At 35.2% G+C, this 24,848-nt stretch overlaps 1 protein-coding gene across 4 annotated transcripts in view; it reads left to right on the forward strand.

Annotated features, from left to right (window-relative positions):
- Positions 1–24,201, forward strand: part of AGL (amylo-alpha-1, 6-glucosidase, 4-alpha-glucanotransferase) — a 69,952-nt gene extending 45,751 nt beyond the window's left edge. For 2 of the 4 annotated variants that reach the window (XM_010377219.2, XM_010377222.2), the window contains 9 exons: positions 1,390–1,615; positions 3,752–3,863; positions 10,835–10,970; positions 12,505–12,617; positions 13,629–13,840; positions 15,492–15,589; positions 16,534–16,621; positions 16,733–16,866; positions 21,690–24,201. In XM_010377219.2, the coding sequence (XP_010375521.2) occupies positions 1,390–1,615; positions 3,752–3,863; positions 10,835–10,970; positions 12,505–12,617; positions 13,629–13,840; positions 15,492–15,589; positions 16,534–16,621; positions 16,733–16,866; positions 21,690–21,807 (1,237 nt within the window). In that variant the 3' untranslated portion in view covers positions 21,808–24,201. The remainder of the gene's footprint in view (positions 1–1,389; positions 1,616–3,751; positions 3,864–10,834; positions 10,971–12,504; positions 12,618–13,628; positions 13,841–15,491; positions 15,590–16,533; positions 16,622–16,732; positions 16,867–21,689) is intronic. The other 2 variants (XM_010377221.2, XM_010377220.2) reach the window with 1 other exon arrangement.
- Positions 24,202–24,848: the final 647 nt, after the last annotated feature.

The raw sequence follows: 24,848 nt of genomic DNA on the forward strand, positions 1-24,848 counted from the left end.
TGGCTCACACCTGTAATTACAGCACTTTGGGAGGCTGAGGTGGGCAGATTGCTTGAGTCCACGAGTTCAAGACCAGCCTGAGCAACAGGGTCTCTTAAAAAAAAAAAAAAAAAAAACTACTATTCTGACCTTTTATTAATTGATAATGTCACTGTCTATACTAATATTTTTGTACTTTATAAATAAAAAGTTTCCCATTGCATTACTGTTTAAAAAATGGGCTTTAAATTGAGACATAGAATTAATAAAAATTTCTGAATGGTTTAGCCAAAAAGCAGTAAGGCCTAGACATTTTAAATGACATTTCCAAGGTCACACAGATGGCAAAGCTAGGATTTAGACTTAAGCCTTCTTGTTTCTTAATTTCATGCTGTTTCTCGAGTGCCATGCTGTCTTACAAACTAAATTTTGGTTTGGTATATAATAGTAAAATAATGCTTTAAAAAATAAACTGTCTTCTACCAGTTTTTAAACTGGTTGAATTATGTTTTTCAAGGTCAGTTTCTACCAGTTTCTTTCTCTCTTTTTCTTTCTTTCTTTCTTTCTTTCTTTCTTTCTTTCTTTCTTTCTTTCTTTCTTTCTTTCTTTCTTTCTTTCTTTCTTTCTTTCTCTTTTCTTTCTTTCTTTCTTCTTTTCCTCCCTCCCTCCCTCCTTCCTTCCTTCCTTCCTTCCTTCCTTCTTTTCTTTTCTTTTTTTTTTTTTTTTTGAGAGAGTGTCGCTCTGTCGCCCATACTGGAGTACACTGGCACAATCTCAGCTCACTGCAACCTCTGCCTCCCAGGTTCAGGCAATTCTCCTGCCTCAGCCTTCTGAGTAGCTGGGACTACAGGCATGCACCACCATTCCCAGCTAATTTTTGTATTTTTAGTAGAGACAGGGTTTCACCATGTTGACCAGGCTGGTCTCAAACTCTTGAACTCAGGTGTTCCACCAGCCTTGGCCTCCCAAAATGCTGGGATTACAGGTGTAAACCACCATGCCTGGCCAGTTTGTTTTCTTATATGTTTGTTTTACTCTTGGTTTCTGCTATTTAAAATAATAAAGTTCATGTTTAATAGTTACTCTGATTTTGAAATACCATAGACTTCAAAAGTAGCATCTGGAGCTATGAGGTACCTTAAAAATCACCCAGTCCAATCTCACAAGAAAAAACTGTATCAGAGAGGGAGTCACACAGATTGTTAGCATAAAATTCTAGGCTAGAATCAAGGTTCCTGACTTTAATTCTCTATTTACTTACTCTATCGTGTACTTACTCTATCGTGTTATGACTACTTTCTACATAAAAATATAAAGAAATAGGGCAAGAGAGAAAATGCATTCAAAATATAGTCACCAAAAGTGACTGTTTTGTTTTCATTTCTGATCCACTTAATTCTATTGTTTTAGGAATATTATTTTAGCATTTGCTGGTACCCTGAGGCATGGTCTCATTCCTAATCTACTGGGTGAAGGAACTTATGCCAGATACAATTGTCGGGATGCTGTGTGGTGGTGGCTGCAGTGTATCCAGGATTACTGTAAAATGGTTCCAAATGGTCTAGACATTCTCAAGTGTCCAGTTTCCAGAATGTATCCTACAGATGATTCTGCTCCTTTGCCTGCTGGCACACTGGTAAAGATATTTCTTAAAATAATTTTTTTCTGAAAAATGACTTTTAGTTTCTAATGTAAAAATAAGTGTAATTAAGAATCCAAATCTTAAGAATTATTCAAATGTCAGTATTGATTTGACACCTGCTGGTACTGTAAGTGATTTGTCTTTGCCTAAAGAACTTTGCAACATGGTAGAAGAGATGATGATGTGTACATAAATATGGCCATTGCAATAAAGTGTAGAGGAAGTGTTGTGTAGTCTCTTTTTTTTTTTTTTTTTTTTTTTTTTTTTTTTTTTTGAGAAGGAGTCTCGCTCTGTCACCCAGGCTGGAGTGCAGTGGCCAGATCTCAGCTCACTGCAAACTCCGCCTCCCGGGTTTACGCCATTCTCCTGCCTCAGCCTCCCGAGTAGCTGGGACTACAGGCGCCCGCCACCTCGCCCGGCTAGTTTTTTGTATTTTTTTAGTAGAGACGGGGTTTCACCGTGTTAGCCAGGATGGTCTCGATCTCCTGACCTCGTGATCCGCCCGTCTCGGCCTCCCAAAGTGCTGGGATTACAGGCTTGAGCCACCGCGCCCGGCGTGTAGTCTCTTTAAAGAAAGAGAGAGAAGGTCCAGTAAGTAGGTCTCAGGGAGAACCTTAGAAAATAGCTAAAGTTTCACCTAAATGAGCCATAAAAGGTGAGCAGGACTTTAGGAGAGATGGGGAAAGTTGTTGGGAGACATTAAAGATGAAAAGAAGCTGGGTGTATGGCAGACACCTGTAATTACTTCAGCCTCTCAGGAGGCTGAGGCAGGAGGATCACTTGAGGCCAGGAGTATGAGTCCAGCCTAGGCAACATAGCAAAACTCAGTCTCTTAAAAAAAAAAAAAAAGAGGAAAGGAATAATGAAGTTGCATAGTGGATTGAAGCACAGTTTAGGGGACATAGTACTTATCGTGCTTTTATAAGAGCCTAGGCCCTTATAAAATACTTTTTGTAAAAGAGTCAATCTGGTTTGGCTTTTTGTGTACTATATCTGCAGGGTAGTAAAAGATTATGGAAAGGGTGAGCCAGGTTATGGAGAGCCTTGACTACCAATCCAGGGAGCTTAAAGGTTATCTTATGAACAGTGAAGAATGGATAGACATTTTTGAGTGATTTTTTCCCTAATCAAGAATGGACAATAGTGCTATACTTTTGCCACTTCTGATATGCCTTTATATGAATAGTTTGGTATATATGACTGGGGGGTGGGGAGGGGAGAGTAGCTGTGTAAGCTACTTCAGGGCTAGCATATATTTGTGTCCTCATGATATTTATTTATATCATGAAATACTCAAAGAACGTTTGTCCAAAATTTTTTTTTATTTGTCCTCTGTTATCGACTGACATTTCCGTTACAATGAATATAAGTTCATGCTATCAGGCAGGTAATTATTTTACACATAACTATTTGTTTTCTCACAGTTTATCCAAAAATATTTATTCACAGCTTTGTAATTTTTATAATTACTAATACAATTTTTATATTATAGAGTTTTGGTTTTATTCAGAGTCTTTAAAATGAAACATAATAAACAAGGACTCTAAACATTTTGCTTCTATTTAATATTCTTTACCTTATTTTTTAAAATATAATTGTATATTTTCCCAAATGTCATCCTGAGGATCACATTTATTGTTTATATGGGTAAAGAAAATGACTTATGAATTCTTTACATTCACTGGGGTATTTTCCAAAGTCATTATGGATCTTCAAATTTGAGAGTTCCCCTTTAGCACATAATTTATCCCCATTGCCTGTGTATGCAGATGAGCAAGAATAGCAATGCCAATTGAAAATTCAGATGCTGGATAACAAGCTAGGTTCATTTATTAGCTGAACAGATCTCTCTAGTAGAAACTGTACAAGCTCCCTAGATTCATTTTTGTCTATCAACAGATTATTTTATGTCACAGACATGAATAGTCAAAACTACTGATGTTAAATATTTGTATGCTCATCTGTATTATTTGGTTTATAGGAGCTGCTTCTTCCCTGGCCTCACCCAATTCCTATTTCTCACTCCAAATGAAACTATGTATTTTCACATTACTTCAGTTGTCAGATTTGGGGGAAAATAAGAAAAATGTAATTTCGAACAGAGGTAACATCCAGTTATGTCTCAAACAGGATCAGCCATTGTTTGAAGTCATACAGGAAGCAATGCAAAGACACATGCAGGGCATACAGTTCCGAGAAAGGAATGCTGGTCCCAAGATAGATCGAAACATGAAGGATGAAGGTACAGAACTTTAACTAAAATAGTACAAATTTATCGAGATGATGAAATTAAACCTTGTAATTGTTCACTTAATAAATATTTATTTGTAAGCCAAACCTCACAGTATAATGATGAAAAAGATTAACATAGTTCCTGATCTCACCAAGTTTTTAGTTTCTAGAGGAAAGATAAAATTTTATATCTTTTGTCAGCCAATTTGAAAGATAATTTTGGTGGTTTCATTTATAACTGTAATAATCACCATGAACTGAACTGCATGCTTACTTACTATGTGCTAGACATTGTGGTAACTACTTTACCTATGTTATTACCATTTAACACTCACCAAAACATTGGGAATGAGTGATATTGTTTTCATTTTTACTAAATGAAGACTGAAGCAGGGTAGCTTGCCCAGAGTCACATAGCTACTAAGTGTTAGAGGTAGACTTTACTCATGGTCTGTCTCAAGAGCCTAGGCACTTATAAAATACTTTTTGTAAAAAGGTTTGTTTGTATATGGTATTAAAATAAATATGCTTTTCTAACTTCTCTTGAGTTCGTAATGTTCCTCATCTCATGGCACACTATCATTGCTGTCAATGCAAGGCTAATAGTAATTTATTTCATTTTATTCCCCATTCCCCTTAGTCATTCCAATGGTTTATTGCATATTTATTTTGTAAAACATGCATTGTTTTATGTTCATGTGGGTTTTTTAAACTTTATAATTTTGAAAGATTAGACTCATAAGAAGTTGAAAAAATGATACATAGTATGCCATGAACTCTTCACCCAGTACAGTATCAAAATCAGGAGATTGACATCAGTATGTTTTCAACTTTCACCAGTTTTTACATTCACATGTGTCTGTATGTGTATGTGTAGATCCGTGCAATTTGACCCCATATATAGCTTCATGTTGCCACTGCCATAATCAAGATACAGAACTGGTCCATCACCATAAAGATCTTTGTGTACCCTTTTATGGTCACACCTAACCACTCCACCCCCAACCCTGGTCTCTGGCAGCTATTAATCTGTTCTGCAACTCTATAGTTTTGTCATTTTGAGAATGTTATATGAATGAAACTATATACTATATAACCTTTTGAGACTGATTTTTTTCACTGTGCATAATGCCCTTAAGATCCATTTGAGTTGTTGCATTTATCAATAGTTTATTCCTTTTTATTGCTGAGTAGTATTCGCTTTTATGCATATACCAGTATTTATTTAACCATTCATCCAAACCATTCATCCATTGAAGGACATTTGGGTTGTTTTCATGTTTTGGCTAATACAAGTAAAGCTACTATGAATATTCATGTACAAGTTTTTGTGGGACACATAGGTTTTCATTTTTTCTGGGATAAATGTCCAAGAATGGAATTGGTTCATATAATAAGTATGTGTTTTGTTTTAGAAGAAATGGCCAAACTATTTTCCAGAGTGTTTTACCATTTTAATAAATGGTGGTACCCCTTTCTTTTAAGCTGTTCTGATAGCTTCATAGACCACTACCAACTGTGTGTGGTGGGTTGGGGGCGGACTGAGATGGAGTCTCACTCTGTCCCCCAGCTGGAGTGCAGTGGCGCAATCTCAGCTCACTGCAATCTCCGCCTCCTGAGTTCAAACGATTCTTGTACCTCAGCCTCCGGAGTAGCTGGACTACAGGCACATGCCACCACGCCTAGCTAATTTTTTGTATTCTTTGTTGTTGTTGTTGTTGTTGTTGTTGTTGTTTTAGTAGAGATGAGGTTTTGCCATGTTTTGGCCAGGCTGGACATTGTGGTTTTAATTTGCATTTCCCTAATGGCTAAAAGTGTGGAATATCTTTTCATGTGCTCATTTGCCATCCATCTTCCCTCTTTGCTGAAATGTCGGTTCACGTATTTTGCACATTGTCTCTTTCCTTATTATTTTTCAGAGACAGGTTCCCACTCTGTCACCAAAACTGGATGGTAGTGGTAGAATCATACCTCACTCAACCTCTGATTCCTGGGTTTAAGCAGTCCTCCTGCCTCAGACTGCCAAGTAGCTGAGACTACACGTGTGCACCACTGAACCTGGCTAATTTCTTTTTTTAATTGTTTTGTAGAGATGGGGGTCTCCCTATGTTCCCCAGGCTTGTCTTGAATTCCTGACCTCAAGCAATCCCCCTGCCTCGGCTTCCCAAAGTGCTGGGATTATAGGCATGAGCCACTGTTCCCAATCTCTTTTGTCCATTTTGTAATTGTATGATTGGAGTGCTGTATTTTTGTGTTGTTGTTGTTGTTGTTGTTGTTGTTTTTACTCTTGTTTTTTTTTTTATTGTGGTAAAAAAGACATAATGTATATTTACCATTTTAACATGATAGTTACAGTTTTTAGCCATTTTAAGTGTACAGTTCAGTGACTTTAAGTACAGTCACATTGTTGTGCAACCATCATCACTCTCCATCTCCAGAACTTTGTCATCATTCCTAATTGAAACAGTAACTCCTCATTATCTCCTTCCCCAGCCCCTGGAACCACTATCCTACTTTCTGTCTCTATAAATTCAATTATCCTGGGAACCTCATATAAGTGGAATCATATAGTCTTTGCCCTTTTGTGCCTGGCTTGTTTCACTTAGCATAATTATGTTTTTATCAATACGTAAGAGTTGTACATACTTAGCATAATTCTTTTGAAGTTCAGCCATGTTGTAGCAGATGTCAGAATTTTATTCCTTTTTTTTGTCCTTTCTGTGATAAAAAACACATAACATTAAATTTACCTTAGCCATTTTCAAGTGTACAATTCAGTAGTGTTAAGTATATTAACATTGTTGTGGAACAGATCTCTAGAACTTTTTTACCTTGCAAAACAAACTCTATACTCATGAAACACTAGTTCTTCCTCGTCCATCCCCACTCTTCCCATGCCTTAGTAACAACCTTTCTACTTTCTGTCCCTATGATTTTGACTACTTTAGATACTTCATATGAATGAAATCATGCAGTATTTGTTCTTTTGTGACTGATTTTTTCCTCTTAGCATAATGCCAAGGTCCATCCATCTCATAGCATGTGACAGGATTCCCTTCTTTTTCAAGGTGCATAATATTCCATTGTGTGCATACATTTTCTTTATTCATTCATTGTCAATGGGCATTTTATTGTTTCCATCTCTTGGCTCTTGTGAATAATGCTGCAGTTAACATGTGTATGCAAATATCTCTTCAATATCCTGCTTTTGTTTTTATGTATATATACCCAAAGTGGAATGCTAGATCGTATGTTAATTCTATTTTTATTTTTGAGAAACTTCTGTAATATTCTCCATAATGGCTGCAACATTTACATTCCTACAACTATTCGAATTTCTCTGCATCCTTGCTAACACCTGGTATTTTCTGTTCTTTTGATAGTGACCATCCTAATGGGTATAAGGTGATATCTCATTCTGGTTTTGATTTGCATTTCCCTAATGATTAGAAGTGTTAAGCATCTTTTTATATGTTTGTTTGCCAATTATGGGTCTTCTTTGGAGAATTGTCTATTCAAGCGCTTTGCCCATTTTTTAATTGGTTTTTGGCTTTTTGGTTATTGACTTGTAGAAAAGTTTCTTGTATATTCTGGATATTAACTCCTTATCATACATATGAGAATTTCATTCCTTTTTAACATATTCCATTGTATGTATATACCACATTTTGTGTTTCCATTCATCTGTCAATGGACATTTGGGTTGTTTCCACCTTTTGGCCATTGGGAATAATGCTGCTGTGAACATTGGTGTACAAATATCTGTTTGAGTCCTTGCTTTCAATTCTTTTGGGTATATACCTAGAAGAGAACTTGCTGGATCATATGATAATTGTTTGTTGACCTTTTTGAGGAACTATCATATTGTCTTCCACAGTGGCTGTGCCATTTTACACTCTTACTGATAGTAAACAGGCTTCTGTTCCTCTGTATCCTCACCAATACTTGTTTTTTTCTGTTTTTGTTTGTTTTTTGTTTGTTTGTTTGTTTTTCCCACTAGTAGCCATCCTAATGGCTATGAGGTGGTATCTCATGGTTTTGATTTGCATTTCCTTAATGATTTCTTAGTGATGTTGAGCATCTCTTCATGTATTTATAGGCATACATACATCTTTGGAGAAATGTCTATTCACATCCTTTGAAATTTAGGGAATGAATTGAGTTATTTTGTTATTGAAGTGCAGGGTGCTTTGTATATTCTGGGTATGAAACACTTATTAAATATGGTTTGCAAATATTTTCTCCCATATTGTGGGTTGTCTTTTCACTGTCTTAAAAGTATCCTTTGATAAACAAAAGTTTCTGATTTTAAGTCCAATTTTTCTACTTTTGTTACCTGTGCCTATTGTATCATATGCAAAAAAGCCTCATCAAATTCAATGTCATGAAGCTTTTGCCATACATTTTTGTCTAAGAATTTTGTAGTTTTAGCTCTTATATTTAAGTCTTTGATCCATATTGAGTTAATTTTTGTATATGATATTAAATCCATTTTTTTGCATGTGAATATCCAGTTTACTCAGCTCTGTTTGCCAGAAAAAAAAATAAAAAACAACTGTCCCTTCCCCACTGAAGGTCTTGGCACCCTTGTCAAAAAAATATTTGACTGTAAATACAGGGTTTATTTCTGGGTTCTCTGTTCCATAGGCCTCTGTGTCTGTCTTTATGACAGAACCACACTGTTTTGGTTAGTGTAGCTTTTTAGTAAGTTTTGAAATGAGGAAGCATGAGTCTTCTAACTTTGTTCTTTTTCTATATTGTTTTGGCTATTCAAGGTCCCTGGAAATTCCATATTTATTTTAAAATGGAGTTTTCTGTTTCTACAAAGCATCATACTCTTTGGAGTATTTTTATGATACCTCCCTTAAGCTTTTCTGTCAGATATTTCCAACATCTGAGTCACCTCAGTGTTGTCACCTGTTAATTGCCTTTTGTCATTCAGGTTGCGATTTTCCTGATTCTTGGCCTGACAAGTCGTTTTTCGTGTTTTCCTAGACCTTTGGATATTATGTTATAGGACACTAGATCCTATGAAATCTTTCATTTTACCAAGTAGCTGTTATTTAAGTTTAGTATGCAGCTTCTGGCCCACTCTTGTGAGCTATGGTTTCAATGACAATTTAATATTTAGCAAGGTTATTCTGGTCTACTTCATTCATGGGCTATCAGGAGGCCACTCGGGAAACCTGAGTGGAATTCCACACTATGTAGTTTACTTCTCTAATCTTTGGGTGTGTTAATTCTCATCTGTTTCACATGTAGATTGGTCAGAGTCTGCCCAGGCCTTCCTATACAACTTTAAAGTATCGTTTTTGCAGCTTCCTCCTCTTCAGATCTTCCCTGAAATCTCTAGTTGGAGTGTGAGGGGCACCCCATCACTGCTGGGCAGGGCATAGAAATCCAGACTCTCTGCTCAGTCTCTGCTGACAGCATGCTGTCAGGAGAGGGGAGTACTGTCCCTTACGACCTGCTCCCACCGGGGGTAGAAGTCTATACTCCCCACCCAGTTTGTGCTAACATCATGCAGCAGGGGTGGGAAACACCCTGGGCTGCCTGCTGCCGCCCCAAGGCCACCTACTGCTACCAGGTTGGGAGTGAAAGTTTAGACTCCCCAGATTCCCCTCGTGGTGTCTGCGGGTACCACGCTGCTGAGGAAGGGGAGTACTGCCTTATAGGAGTCCAGGCTTCCATTCAGTCTCCACTGACATTCCAGGGAGAAAGGACATCCATGGTATTTGCTGGCATAGGGCGGATGTTGTCATGAAGGTTTCTGTCTGGTTAGGGTCCCTCTTTCCTTTTCCTTTGGCTAGAATCAATTGGTTTTTCTTGGAACTTTTTGTCATTACCTGTTGAAGGTTACAGGTTGCCTTTCCAAGGCAACATCTCACCTAGACTTTTTTAATATGGAGAATTAAAAAAAAAGAAAAAAAAAAAAACCCGGGAACTCACCACTATGACATTCCTCAAGTCTTGAGGTTCCTAGCCAATCTGCCTTCCTCTTTACACTTTAAGAGTCCTCTTATGATAGTCCACTGTATTACGCTCAGGGATTTTCATTGTACTTAAGAGAGGAGGATCAGGGAAAAATGAGTCTTCTCCCCTTTTTCATACCAGAAGTTTTTGTTCTTTGTGTACTTATGTGTGTTTGAGTATGTGTACATTCTTATGCTATATGTTACATAGCATATATTCAGTGTACTATAATAAGTACTATAATCAATTTATGTTTTGAAATTATACACAGATATTAGATATACCAGTATTATCTATGATTAAACTTTTACAAAAAAGTTATCTCACTATATGTGTCCTTTTGCAACTTGTTTTATTCAACCATTTTGTTTTGGAGATTTATCTTTTTTGTATAAATTTAAGGGGTACAAGGGCAGTTTTGTTACATGGTTGTATTTGGCAAGGGTGAAGTCTGGGCTTTTAGTGTAACCTTCACCCAAATAATGTACATTGTACCCATTAAGTAATTTCTCATCTGTCACTCTCATCTCACCCTTCTGAGTCTCTGGTGTCTATTATTCCACACTCTATGTCCGTGGACATATATTATTTAGCTCTGACATCCATTTTGATACATGTAAATCCAGTTCATTAATTTCAAATGGTATAGAGAGTTTCCCATTGTATGAATAAACTATAGTGTTTATCCATTCCTCTATTGAGCAGTTATTTTTTGTGAATGCAAGCAATGTGGCAGTGAATATCCTCATACACATCTCCATGTGCACATAAATAAGGGTTTCTCTAGAATATATATAGAAATGAAATTCCTATGTGGTAGAATATGCATATCTCCAACTTTGTGCTTTGTATATTCTGGATACAAAATCATAAGATACCACCAAACTTTGCTTCAGAGTGGTTGTCCTAGTTTATTATATTTAAAATTTTGTAAATGTTTTAAAATATTTGTATATACTGTATATAATACTTATAAAAATTTTATTTTATACATGTTTTGTTTTTTAGGTTTTAATATAACTGCAGGAGTTGATGAAGAAACAGGATTTGTTTATGGAGGAAATCGTTTCAATTGTGGCACATGGATGGATAAAATGGGAGAAAGTGACAGAGCTAGAAACACAGGAATCCCAGCCACACCAAGGTAGTGTTAATTTTATAGTGCTATGTAATTATACCCTTTTTAAAAAAAGCACATACTTGTGGAATCTTTTATTCCGTTAACTATGAACTCTTTATATTAAGTCAATCAAAATGTCCCTGCCTTCCTCCCTTCATCTCCCCATTGTCCATGCACACAATCCTCTTGATATAAGTTATCGAGTAACACTATCTGTTCTTTTCTGTAAGTACTCGTGGATTGATTCTCTACAAGCACCTCAAAGGAAAGATTTCTGATTCATGATCCCAGTGGTTAAGACATTTTCGTAACCTGAACTGCTTATTGATGTAAACATTTCATTATGGCCATCTTTTGCAAACATGGAAAACAACCAATTGTTCCGTCTTTTATTAAATTCTTTCACTTTCTGAACCTTTTTTCCTCCTAATTTTTTAAATCTTTTTTCCTAGTGTTTGTCATTTAAGAAGTTTTTATGATTTCAAATGCTTAGCATCAGATGCTATTAAAATAGCTTTTGATATTACTATCACCCAAATAACATACTTTGTACCCATTAAGTAATGTCTATTAAAATAGCTTCTGATACTATATTAAGCTGAGAAGTTAATTTCTTATTCTAATTTTTTTTTTTTTTTGAAAGAGAGCTTCACTCTGTTGCCCACGCTGTCTGCCTCCCAGATTTAAGCAATTCTCCTGTCTCAGCCTTCCAAGGACCTGGGACTATAGGCGCTCAATACCACACAGGCTAATTTTTGTATTGTCAGTGGAGACAAGGTTTCACCATGTTGGCCAGGCTGATCTCAAACTTTTGACCTTAAATGATCCACCCGCCTCAGCCTCCCAAAGTGCTGGGATTACAGGAATGAGCCACCGCACTCGGCCTCTTATTCTAAGTTTTATCTTCAGTAAGAATTGTCCAAAAAATTTAATAGTTGTGGACTGGGTGTGGTAGCTGACGCCTGTAATCTCAACACTTTGGGAGGTTGGGAGGTTGAGGTGGAAGGATAGCTTGAACCCAGGAGTTCAAAACCAGCTTGGGCAACATAGTGAGGCCCCATCTCTACAAAAAATAATTAATAAATAAGTTGCTATCTTTACATGCTTTACCAATTTTTTAAAATTATTTATTTTGGTACATTAGATCTTGTACTTCCCTTTTATTTTTCTTAAAAATGAGCTTTCAAATGAATGTGTCTGCCTTCCCTCATTTTCTCCAGCCCTATTTTTCATGTTTGCTATCTTTTCTCTAGTACCTTATCCCAATATTCAGATTCCTTACTCCTACCTTTTCCAACTTCCATCTTCTTTTATTCCACAGTTCCCATTCTACATCATAGAATTTTTAAAAAACATGTGAGGATGACAGACAATGGCAAAACAGTGAGAGGAAAAAATGTTTACATGATATAGTACACATTCCTATAGAGTAAGGATTTTTTAATAGTTTTCATAATATGTTAGTTATATGATTCATTACAATTGTTTACTGAATGCCCTTTAAATAGTACTTAAAGGACTCCAACTTAGAGAATAAAAATATGTTTTTTAATTTTAGAGATGGGTCTGCTGTGGAAATTGTGGGACTGAGTAAATCTGCTGTTCGCTGGTTGTTGGAATTATCCAAAAAAAATATTTTCCCTTATCATGAAGTCACAGTAAAAAGACACGGTAAGGTGGTTGTTTACAAAGAACCTTCAAATGTACTATGCATATTCTCAAGCTATGTAATCATTTGATTCAATCAGCTAATATCGGGAAACCCTTAAAATTAAGAAGAAAGAAAATTCATTAATTTACTAGTGTAAAAATTGTAACAATTCTAGTTGGACCATATTTTTAGCAACTTTGAACTGAGATAAGAAAGCAGCATAGCTATTGCCTTTATTGTGCTTGTCTTTTTCCTCAGTGTGACTGTGAGCAAGTTGCATTTCTGTGAGCAATTTTGTAATCTTTACATGTCTGTTTCTAGAATAGTGCTGTCCAAAATAATGTGAACCACATACATAATTTTAAATTTTATAGTACCAACATTTTAAAAAGTAAAAAGAAACAGGTGAAATTGGTTACAAGATATTTTATTAAATCAGCCAGGTACGGTGGCTCATGCTTGTAATCTCTACACTTTGGGAGGCCAAGGCAGGCAGATCACTTGAGCTAAGGAGTTTGAGACCATCCTCGGCAACATGAAACCTCAAGTCTACAAGAAATACAAAAATTAGCAGGGTGTGGTTATGTGAGCCTGTAGTCCCAGCTACTTGAGAGGCTGAGGTGGGAGGATTGCTAGAGCCCAGGAAGCAGAGGTTGCGGTGAGCCAAGTTCATACTACTGCACTCCAGCTTGGGTGGACAATGCCAGACCCTGTCTTAAAAAAAAAAAAACAGACATTTTATTTAACTCAGTGTATGTATATAAAATATTGTTTCAACATGTAATCAATATAAAATTATTCATAAGCTATTTTACGTTCTTTTTAGTGGTGCTACATCTTCATAATCCAGCTTATATTTTACGTTTATAACACATCTCAATTCAGTCTGGCCACATTTTCCAACAGTGGATACTTTATTGCCTTGTAGTAGATAAAAATAAACTAAATATTGCTATTTGTCTGTAACTAGATGTGTGAATTGTTTTGAATGATTAAAACTACCATGTCTTATGTCATTTGTCATTTTTCAGGAAAGGTTGTAAAGGTCTCATATGATGAGTGGAACAGAAAAATACAAGACAACTTTGAAAAGCTATTTCATGTTTCAGAAGACCCTTCAGATTTAAATGAAAAGCATCCAAATCTGGTTCACAAACGTGGCATATACAAAGATAGTTACGGAGCTTCAAGTCCCTGGTGTGACTATCAGCTCAGGCCTAATTTTACCATAGCAATGGTTGTGGTAGGTGATCCGTTTGTAAAAACATTTCAAAAAATGATGTGCTAGCGTTTGCTTAGTTCCTTATTCCCATTTGTTTTCAAATTCACTTAATGGCTAAAAAGTAGTATATTGCTTACTAGCTAGTTTTAAATAGTCTTTTCTAATTCATCAAGTATTATGCATATCACCTTTGACCTGTAACATTCAGTATCCAAGAACAGAGAATAATGGATGATGACTGATGAAGTGCTTCCTAGAGTTTTTCACATTCAGAGCATACGTAGAAGATAATATGTATGGCCAGATGCAGTGGCTCACACCTGTCATCCCATTTTGGGGACCAAGGCAGGAGGATCACTTGATCCCAGGAGTTTGAGACCAGCCTGGATATCATAATGAGGCCCCGCCTCCATATTTAAAAAAAAAAAAAAAGAAAAGAAAATGATATTTGTATAGCACAATAGGCTACATGGAGTAGCCTACATGCTTGTGCTAGATCCAGCTACTTCAGTTAGCTGCCCTGAAAGCTGAGGGTCTCTGTATCCTACACACCTGTGCTATAACCAGTGCCTCAGCACACTAGTTGGAAAGCCCTGAACTAGTGAACTAAAGTGGATAGCTTCAATTAACATTCTGTTTTCTTTGTTGCATTGCTGCAATTAGTTTTGTCTAGCAAAGAATTCTAGACTCTCCTTTTGTAAATCTATACTCTAGTCTAAAAATAAACTATAAGGAAGTAAAATAGAGAAGGTATATGTTCTTCTATGCCTGCCTAGCTGTTTTCACATTGTCAAAAAGAGTACCAAACCTAGTACTATAAATTATAGTAGAATGAAAAGTGTAAAAGTACACAAAGGTAGCTTTGGTTCAGTGTGCACTTTATTTTATTTAACCATTGAAATTAATGCATATTCTTGGTCAACAATGCTTTCTCTCTTCTTTCGCTGTATCTCAAGTAAATTTACTCATGCTATTCGAGTAAAAGTTCTGTATTTATTTATGGCCCCAGAAGCAAAAAATGGGTATCAGATGTACTTAAAGAAACCTATTACAAACCTGCTGAAGAATTAATTACATACATTTAAGTGTGTGCTATCTGGGTTCAGTGACTCACGCCTGTAATTCCAACGCTTTGGGAGGCTGAGGTGGGAGGATTGCTTGAGCTCAGGAGTTCAAGATCAGCCCAGCCTGGGCAACATAGTGAGACTTCATCTCCACAAAAAATTTAAAAAATATATTAGCCTGTAGTCCCAGCTGCTCAGGAGGCTAAGGCTAATCGCCTGATCCCAGGAGGTTGAGGCTGCACTGAGCTCTGATCTCGCCACTGCACTCCAGCCTGGTGACAGAGCGAGACCCTGTCTCCAAAGGGGTTAAAATAAAAGTGCGTTCTGCCTTCAGTGTAGCTGTGGCAACTTCCTTTTGGAGCTGAGTAACTTTCTTGAGGTGACACAGAGAAATAATCACCTCTAAAAGCTATCCTAACTTCTACGGCCAAAAACAGTCCTTCTAAGTCAGGCTTATAGGATTAGATCTGGTTGGGTATCTACACTCAAATTCTGACCCTCACTGTATTTTAAGTAATTTTTTTCAAGTTTATGAATAATTTCTGTGGGTAGGAACTAATTGTTCTGTGATCTTAAAAATTTATACATTTGTTTTTGGCATTCACTAGGCCCCTGAGCTCTTTACTACAGAAAAAGCATGGAAAGCTTTGGAGATTGCAGAAAAAAAATTGCTTGGTCCCCTTGGCATGAAAACTTTAGATCCAGAGTAAGTTGGAATATAAGTATTAAGAATGTTGTTGATATTATATTTAATCCAGATACATTGACATCAACCCTAATTTTTTTTGTTTGTTTGTTTTTTGTTTTAGCCAGGGCAAAAATTTTTGTACAGATGCCATCTCTACAAAAATAAAAATTAAAAACAAATTAGCTAGGAGAGATTGTGTACACCTGTAGTCCTAGCTATTCAGGAGGCTAAGGCAGGAGTATCAGTTGATCCAGGAGATCAAGGCTATAGTGAGCTATGATGGCACCACTGCACTTCAGCCTGCTTGACAGAATGAGACACTGTATTAAAACACACACACGAACGCACACACACACCAAAACCCACAATTAACACTTACTCTTGTGACCAGCTCTCCAAAAAAAGAAAAGTAACAAATGGAGTATAGATAACTGTGTTATAACTTGTATGTATTATAATAAAGCAATATGTATATTCAGTTGCTGTTTGTAACCTGATAATAGGCCAATTTTAATTTTAAAATAATTTTATGGAGAAGCTTAAAAACCACCTTTCCAATCTATAATTAATAAAACCATGTCTTTAATTTTTACTAATTCAAAATCTATGTATATTTCAATTATTAGACAGGGCTCAATATATTAGAGGCCTAGGAAATAGTTGACTTTAAACCAACCCATATTTAGTGCCAGGCTAGCTTCTGTAAGGCAAGATACCAGAATATTTTACAGTTTTTATATTAACCAGTATTTGTTAATCATTTTTAACACATGATTAAAGTCCTGTGAACTCAGTATGTACTAATTTAAGGTTAGATGGATAATGCACTAATGCTGAGCTTATTCTGTAGATTAGAAGACAAAATAATTGATTTCTCTTACCTTTGTTATTGAAATTTTTCAATGCTTTCTATGTAATATCTGATCATCTTTTATTTGACTTAAATTTTAATCATTTTGCAGTGATATGGTTTACTGTGGAATTTATGACAATGCATTAGACAATGACAACTACAATCTTGCGAAAGGTTTCAATTATCACCAAGGACCTGTAAGAATTTCATTTATCTTCTGAGTTTCAGTTTAAATTATTTTTCAAGTAATTTTTAGACATTTATGGTTTTTTTTTTTTTTGTCTTTACTTTTGAATAATCTTTTTTAGGAGTGGCTGTGGCCTATTGGATATTTTCTTCGTGCAAAATTATATTTTTCCAGATTGATGGGCCCGGAGACTACTGCAAAGACTATAGTTTTGGTTAAAAATGTTCTTTCCCGACACTATGTTCATCTTGAGAGGTAAGTCATCAGGAGCATGTAATTTCCATAACTAGTGTTTAGTCGGTTTACTAGCTATTAGGTAAATTACAGTTTCTTAGAATTGATCTCTATATGCCCTAGGTATCCCAATGAAAAGTGAAGCCTTTATTCTTTAACATGACAAATTCTGTTGTATAATTTTCACTTTCTCTTATTTTAGGTTATTTATTTTAAGTTGAGGTCTTGATATTGTGTGATTTATACATGTGGAATAGTCTTTGATTTTTTTAATTTTCCTGATGTTTTTGGATATGGTTAGCACAGGATAAATATAAAAATGTAAGGTACTCACCCTGGGCTTTTTGAGTAAATTGATTTAAAGATATATCAAGAAATAGTTTTCAGAAATGCTTTCATTATAGTTAAAATATCAGAGTTGGTCTTTTGCCTGTTATTTCAAAAACCATTTTTCACTTCCTTGTCCTAATTATTAGCAAATAGACAGTGTCAGAGTTACCTATCTTTATAAGATAGTATAAATTCAGAGGGTATCTTAATTTCCCATATTTTATATTATACATAAGTATATCTATGTTCTATTCCTCAGATTATGAATAAACAGCACAAATTTCATCTCCTTTCTCACAAGCACATAAGGGACTTCTGTGCGTTTCATATTAATAGAACCACTCCTGGTTTCTTTTGTTTGGTTGTCACCATGGTATAGATTTTACCATCCTTTTAACCTATTTATGTCTTTGTATTTAAAGTGGATTTCTTGTACATAGTAGCATGTAATCGGGTCTTGCTCTCCTGTAGCATGACAGTTTCTGCTTTTGGAATATTTAGACCATTTACATTTAAGGTGATTACTGAAATTGTGAAATTTAAGTGTTTGTTATCTATTTATTCTGTTTTTTGTTAGCTTTTTCCTCTTTTTGTGCTTCTTTTGCATTGAATATTATTTCATTTTAATCTCCTTCGTTGGCTAGTTAGATATAATTCTTGTTTATTTAAAATGGTTGCTTTAGGTTTATCATATATGTCTTTATAGTTTACCTTCCAGTGATTTACCACTTCAAGTAAGGTATAAAGAACCTTAAAATAGTATAGTTTCATTTTTCCGCTCCCGGCCTATATGCTTATTATTGTCATCCATTTTGCTTTTACATGTTATAACCCCCCACACTACATGGCTACTACTTTTGTTTAGGCAGTCAGTTATTTTTTAATGATCTTTAAATAATACATTAAAAAGTCTAATTACTCTTATAGTTGCCATTTTCAGTGCTCTTCATATTTTTGTGATATTCTGTATTTCCATCTTGTATCATTTTCCTTCTACCCGAAGGACTTTTTCCATCATGTCTTTGTAGTGTTTGCCTCCCCCTGATGAATTCTTTCAGTTCTTGTAAGTGTAAAAACAGATGTGTTTTGCCTTTATTTTAAAGATATTTTCACTGTGTATAGAATTCAAAGTTAAGCTTTCTCTCTTTCATACTTTAAAGTGGTTACATTGTTTTGATAAGAAATCTGCTATCATTTTTATGTCTAACCTACCATCACATCCATCCTGGTGTTTTTCATTTCACACATTGTAGTTTCCATTTCTCTTATCTGGGTCGTCTTTATATCTTCCATGTCTCTGTTTAATGTTTTGAATATATGGACTATAATTACAGTGACTCTTTTAATATCCTTGTCTGCTAATTCATTTCTGGGTTGCTTTTGTTTGTGAGTATTCTCTTTATTATGGGTCAGATCACCCTGCTTCTTTGCCTGGTAGTTTTTGTTTTTTGATTTTTGAAGAGACAGGGGTCTTGCTATCTTGCCCAGGCTGGTCTCAAACTCCTAGGCTCAAGCAGTCCTCCCACCTCGGCCACCTGAAGTGCTGAGATTACAGGCATGAGCCACCACACCCAGCCATTTGCCTGGTTATTTTTTATTAGATACCAGATGTGCATTTTACCTTGTTGGGTGCTAGATTTTTGGTGTTTCTATAAATGTTTTTAAGCTTTGTTTTGGAATGCAGTGAAATTACTTGGAAACAGTTTGATCCTTTCCGGTCTTGATTTTAAGCTTGTTAGACCTGACCAGAATAGCATTTGGTCTAGGAATAATTATTCTCCATTAGTGAATCAAGACCTATCTGTGTTCTCTAGCCTGTATTTCAAAAATTATGACATTTTCAAATCTGCCTGATGGGAACAAACAAGTGTTCCCAACACTGTGTGAGTGCCATGTACTGCTTCTTCTCATCCTTTTGGATGGTTCTTTCCTTGTTCTTTGGTTGTGTCCTCTTGTGAATTTGCTGGTTGGTACACTACAGATACTTGAGTGGGACCCTCTGCATATCTTCAGAGTTCTCTCTTTGTACAGCTCCCTCCTCTCTAGTACTCTATCCTGCAAATTGTAGCTGCTTTATAGTGTTCCTGGATTCTCAGTTCAACTCAAGGAAGTCTGCCAGGCTCCACCTGTGTTCCCCCTCTCTGTGCCAAATCCTGGAAATTCTCAAGGCAGTAAGGTATGGTAATCATAGGGTTTGCTTCATTTGTTTCTCATTCCTCAAGGATCACTATTTGTGTCCTAATGTCTAATGTCTTAATGTCCAGTTCTTCAGTTATATCAGACAGGAGGGAAATTTCTGTCCGTACTACTTCCTGTTTGTCACATATGGAAGTCCTTGCTTGCTTTCTGGCCCAGCAAGGTTTTCAAGACTCATCTTTTGCTTTCACTACCCTAGCCTGGAATTGGGCAATTCTCTAAGGAGGCCTTGCTCTTTATAGTGAAAAATGTTATTTAGAAGCCAGATCTGAACACATGGTGTATTGATTATTACTATGCCCCCCCGTAAATAGGGCTAGGGAATATATAATAATAATACATAAATATAGGTAAATACATACACACGTATCTTCATTTCAATGTATCCTGTCTATGTGTATTGAAAACCTGAGTTTACACCAGTTCCAATCTATTGCTCACTATTTAATTCTATTTTTCTCCCTTTATATATTTGTAATTCCATTTTCCAACAATTAATAACGTACTTCCCACATTGGGCTATCACCACCACATACAGTCTGCTCACCCAGCTTCGGCCTGATACCCCACACTAAGCCACCTCTATGTGTGGAGCCCTCCTGATACCACTTGGTTTCTAACTGCCCACTCTGGACCACTCTCACCCTTGGTGAACTCCCTCTTCATACCTCTTGGACTCTAACATCCTGCTCCATACTACCTATTACCCTTTCCTCTCCATTTGTGGTCACCTACCGTGCTCTGTCCCACCTAATGACTTCAGGATGAATTTTTCAGGAAAGCAAGGGAAAGGGGACTTCCTTATATTTGTATGGACATATTCCATGTCCTAGTGTCCAAGTCTAATTATGGGCAGCATATTCATGGTTTTGTAACCTCATTTTGTTTTTTAATTTTGGTAGTCTGTTAGTTTGCTAGAGCTGCAATAACAGAGCACTACAAACTGAGTGACTTAAATAATAGAAACCGTTAAACAGCAGAATATTGTCTCACAGTTCTAGAGGCCAGAAATCTGAAAAATCAAGGCATGGACAGAGCCATCGTCCCTCTGAAGGCATTAGGGAAAGGTCTCTTCCAGCCCTCTCTCCTAGCTGCTGATAATCCTGTGGCTTGTGGCAGCAAAACTCCAATCTTCATGTGGCATTATCTTAACTAATTACATCTGCAGTGACCCGATTTCCAAACAGGTTCACATTCTGAGGTACTGGGGGCTAGGACTTCAACATACAAATTCTGTGGAGATATAATTCAACACATTACAGATGGCCAGGTATCCAGCTTCAGTCATTTGGCATTTTACTCTGATGTAGCTTGAATACTTGGAAACATACATTTTCTATATTTTCCAGGTTTCTATGACATTTTTTAAAAATATGGTACCCAGCTGATATTAGTTATTATCCAAAATACCCTATTTTACCTAATGGGGTGATTTTTTCCCATTTTTACTATGAAATATTTGATGCCCACTGAAGCGTGTATGTAATACAGCCCTGAGTTACAAACCATAATAATGAAACAAGTGTGTTCCCACGACCCAACTTAAAAATGAAACATTACAGATTTCTGTACTTTTTAAATTCGTGTTTCGTTTTTAAGGGATTACATTGAAATTAACAATAAATTTGATGTGCTAACATCACTGTGTTCTGATAGGGAGGGCTGGAACAAGTTCTTTAACCTCTGTAAATGTCTCTTACCTCTCTATAGATAGGAATACTTATGGTACCTACCTTATAGGGTTACTGTGAACATTAAATGAGATAATATATGTAAGCAGTTAGTATTAGAATATAAAGGCATAATAAATACTAAGTTTGTTGTTTAGTAGAATGAGAAATTAATTGGCATTTTTTTTCTTTAAGTAGAAAGTACTCTGGAATGGCATTTCCCCCGCCCAATCGTAGTTCTTAGTGTTTCTTCATTACTTTTAGTTTTACAGTTTTATCAAGATCACACATAACACATCTGCATAATTACAATTTGAGTCTCATAAACTTACTCCAAAAGGAATAAAATTATGCCTGAGAGAGTATTTATCTCTGTATTTATATGTAGCTTGTAATGGTAGTTTCTTCTATGTTTTTAATACATAAAGGGATTCCTTGTATTTAAAAGTCTCAAATTCCAAAGATGGAATGTCAAAGAATAATTTCAGTCTAAATTCATTTGTATGTCTTTAGGATATTGTTTTATTTTGTAGCAAATGACTGCATATGATTATTTTCTGCACTAGAAGGCAAAAATCACCAGATCTTGCCTATTTTGTTAATATGTATTAAATGATGTCTTTGTAAAATGTCTTTTTTTTCATTCAGATCCCCTTGGAAAGGACTTCCAGAACTGACCAATGAGAATGCCCAATACTGTCCTTTCAGCTGTGAAACACAAGCCTGGTCAATTTCTACTATTCTTGAGACACTTTATGATTTATAGTTGATTACAGATTTATAGTTGATTACAGATATTAAGTATGCAATTACTTGTGTTATAGGATGCAAGGTCATCATATGTAAATGCCTTATATGCACAGGCTCAAGTCGTTTTAAAAATCTCATTTATTATAATATTGATGCTCAATTAGGTAAGATTGTAAAAGCATTGTTTTTTTTAATGTACAGAGTAGATTTCAATTTGAATCAGAAAGAAATATCATTACCAATGAAATGTGTTTGAGTTCAGTAAGAATTCTTCAAATGCCTAGAAATCCAGAGTTTGAAAAAGAAATACCATGTAATCTTCTATTTGTACATAAATAAAAATAAAATATGAAAATATAATGAAAGAAATGGAAGGATAGCTTTTAACTGTGGTATATATAATCTTCAGTAACAATACATACTGAATAGGCTGTGGTTCATTAATATTATCACCACGTACTATAGTATTCTTAATACAATGCTCACTGCATTTAGTAAATATTTAATAAATGGTGAATGATAGAATTTTCCACCTACAATATATGTTCCTAAATGGAGCACAGATGTTCAAACTATGCTTTCATTTTTTCACTGATATATTCATTTTTGTGTAATATAATGAATGCCAACAGTATATTTTATATGATTTACTTATGTGGGGAAACATGCGAAGCATTAGGAAATTTATTTCCTGAAAACAGTTTTGTAAAATTAGTATTGAGTTCTAGTTTACTATTATAAGATAGCTTACATTTTCAAAATGGAAATTGTTGGTCATATTTCTAGAATTGTAAAGAAAAAAGGATGTTATATTAGTTTTCTAAAGCTCAACTACTTTTAGTTCAAGCTCAAAAATCTATTGCTAGATCATAGTAGATACTGGTTTTCTATTAACTCAAAACCTACATTGACAAGTTTAACATTGAGAAGAATCTTAACAAAAATATGGGTATTAATTCAGTATATATCTTAAATTCAATAAAATCATTGGAAATTTTTCATGTTAACTTATTTTAAGATACCTTAAAAATCTTAAAGTCACAAAAGGAAAAAGGTTTTTAACATTTATATGAGTTCACATTTTTTAATAGAACTTATTTCCTAGGTAGAATTGATTTTACTGTTTTTTACTGTTTTCTTAAGAAAACAGTTAAATCATTGTGCATTCAGTTGGAAGAAAGTAGTTGCAAGAATTCTTTCATTGCTATATAATATTCAGTGGCTCATTTATAGCTAATAAAATAATGGTGTTTTAAAATAATGCTACTTTTAAAGTAGCATTTTTTTAACTTAAAAACTTAACTTAAAAACCTGAACTATGACTAAGAAATAAAACTAAAGAAGAAAACCAGCAAACTAAAACTTCTGGGCAGCAAAAATGTATAAATGCTTCAGATGTCAAATACCCATTCTTGAAAGCTCGTGTAATTTACTTTAAGATTATCTGCCTGCTGTTCTTCAAAGCTGACCTTGCTTTAGAAATAGTTTTAACTAGCTTAGTTTTCTGGCTTCCAAAACTGAAACAGATTAAATCCTACAAATTTAAGGACAGTTGTGACAGTAATCTGACCACTGTCTATAAACACATTGGTTTCCAAATCTCCCTTTCTTCTTCAGTTCCTTCCTTGCTCAATATATAACCTTCTCTAAACTGTGCGGGTAAAAGGAATGACTTTCCTTGAGAGAACCATTAGTTCGTCAAAGGTTTATGTAGTTTTGTTGCTCTATTCTAACTTTGATATTAAGGGAGGTAAGAAAGGTAACAGAAAACCAGCATATTTAACCAAAGCACGAAGTAATCACTGACAGTTAAATGTGACCAAAAAAATAAAAATTCACAATTTTTTAAATGTAGTCATTTTGGGTTATCTCTAGTAAGGCAAATACCCACGTTGGTAAATTTTTAGGATATTGTGTTGCACTAGAAAACTAAGTGGTTCATATTTCTAATGAGGAAGATTAATGAAAGAACATTGTTATATTCTGCATGGTATATTTTAAAGTTTAAGAAGGCATGTTAAACATTATTTCCTCTACGGTAGTTAAAATACAGAACTAGATTTTTAAAAGGTGTCATTTGACTAAAGAACGTTTAGGTAGAAGGCGTCATACTTGAGTGATGCTGGATAAGGTATTATTATATTTCAATAATGAACTATGCCTTGGTTTTTCACTAATCAAAATCAAAATTACTCTTTTACATGAGAAATGAATTTGCCAGTTTAGTATGCTGTGGTATTTTAATAAGTTTTCTAAGATAATTGGGAAAACATGAGACTGGTCATATTTATGAATATTGTAACACGTGAATTGTAATCCATTTCTGATATGTCTTGAACTACTCTGTCTAGTGGGCAAATGTCGTTGTTATCTCTGTGTGTTAAGAAAATAAAAATATTTTTTAAAGGTCTATATTTTGTTTCATTCATAGCCATTGCACCCAGCTAATTTTTTATTTTTTACTTATTTTTTATTTTGTAGAGACAGCATTCTACACTATGTTCCCTAGGTTGGTCTCAGCCTCCTGGCCTTAAGTGATCCTCCTGCCTCAGCCTCCCAGAGGCAATTAATTTGTCAGTGCTGACCAGAGCCATTTATTCAGTGCTTGCCTACTTTAGGTGCTTACCTTTTTGCAGGAGGCAGAGAGGAGGAAGAACTTTAGACTGTTTGGATTATTCATTAGGCATGTTGAAAGGAGCAAAATCAAATCAACTTCCAATGTATAAATCTGTGAGAAACTATACACTTCTGGTGACAATGGGCCTTCTGGAAAAATAAAAATAATTTTTTTAAATAAATAAAAATAAGCTGTGCACTTTCCTGGTACTTCTTGAAACCTTTTACTCAAGTGTGAATTTTTTATTTGTCTTTGATCAACTTACTAACAGTAAATACTACAGGCCAGAAGACATAATATATATACGTGCCTCCTAAAGTAGCCAAATTTTTTTTTTACTTTTCATTATATTACTGAATAATATACATATTTATAGAAAAGCATCTAATGACCAAAGTTGGTCAATTTGGTCTTTGCCTTAGCTACTGTTGGTTTCTTTT

The sequence above is a fragment of the Rhinopithecus roxellana genome, chromosome 8, assembly GCF_007565055.1.
Source record: "Rhinopithecus roxellana isolate Shanxi Qingling chromosome 8, ASM756505v1, whole genome shotgun sequence".
Classification (NCBI taxonomy): Eukaryota; Metazoa; Chordata; class Mammalia; order Primates; family Cercopithecidae; genus Rhinopithecus; species Rhinopithecus roxellana.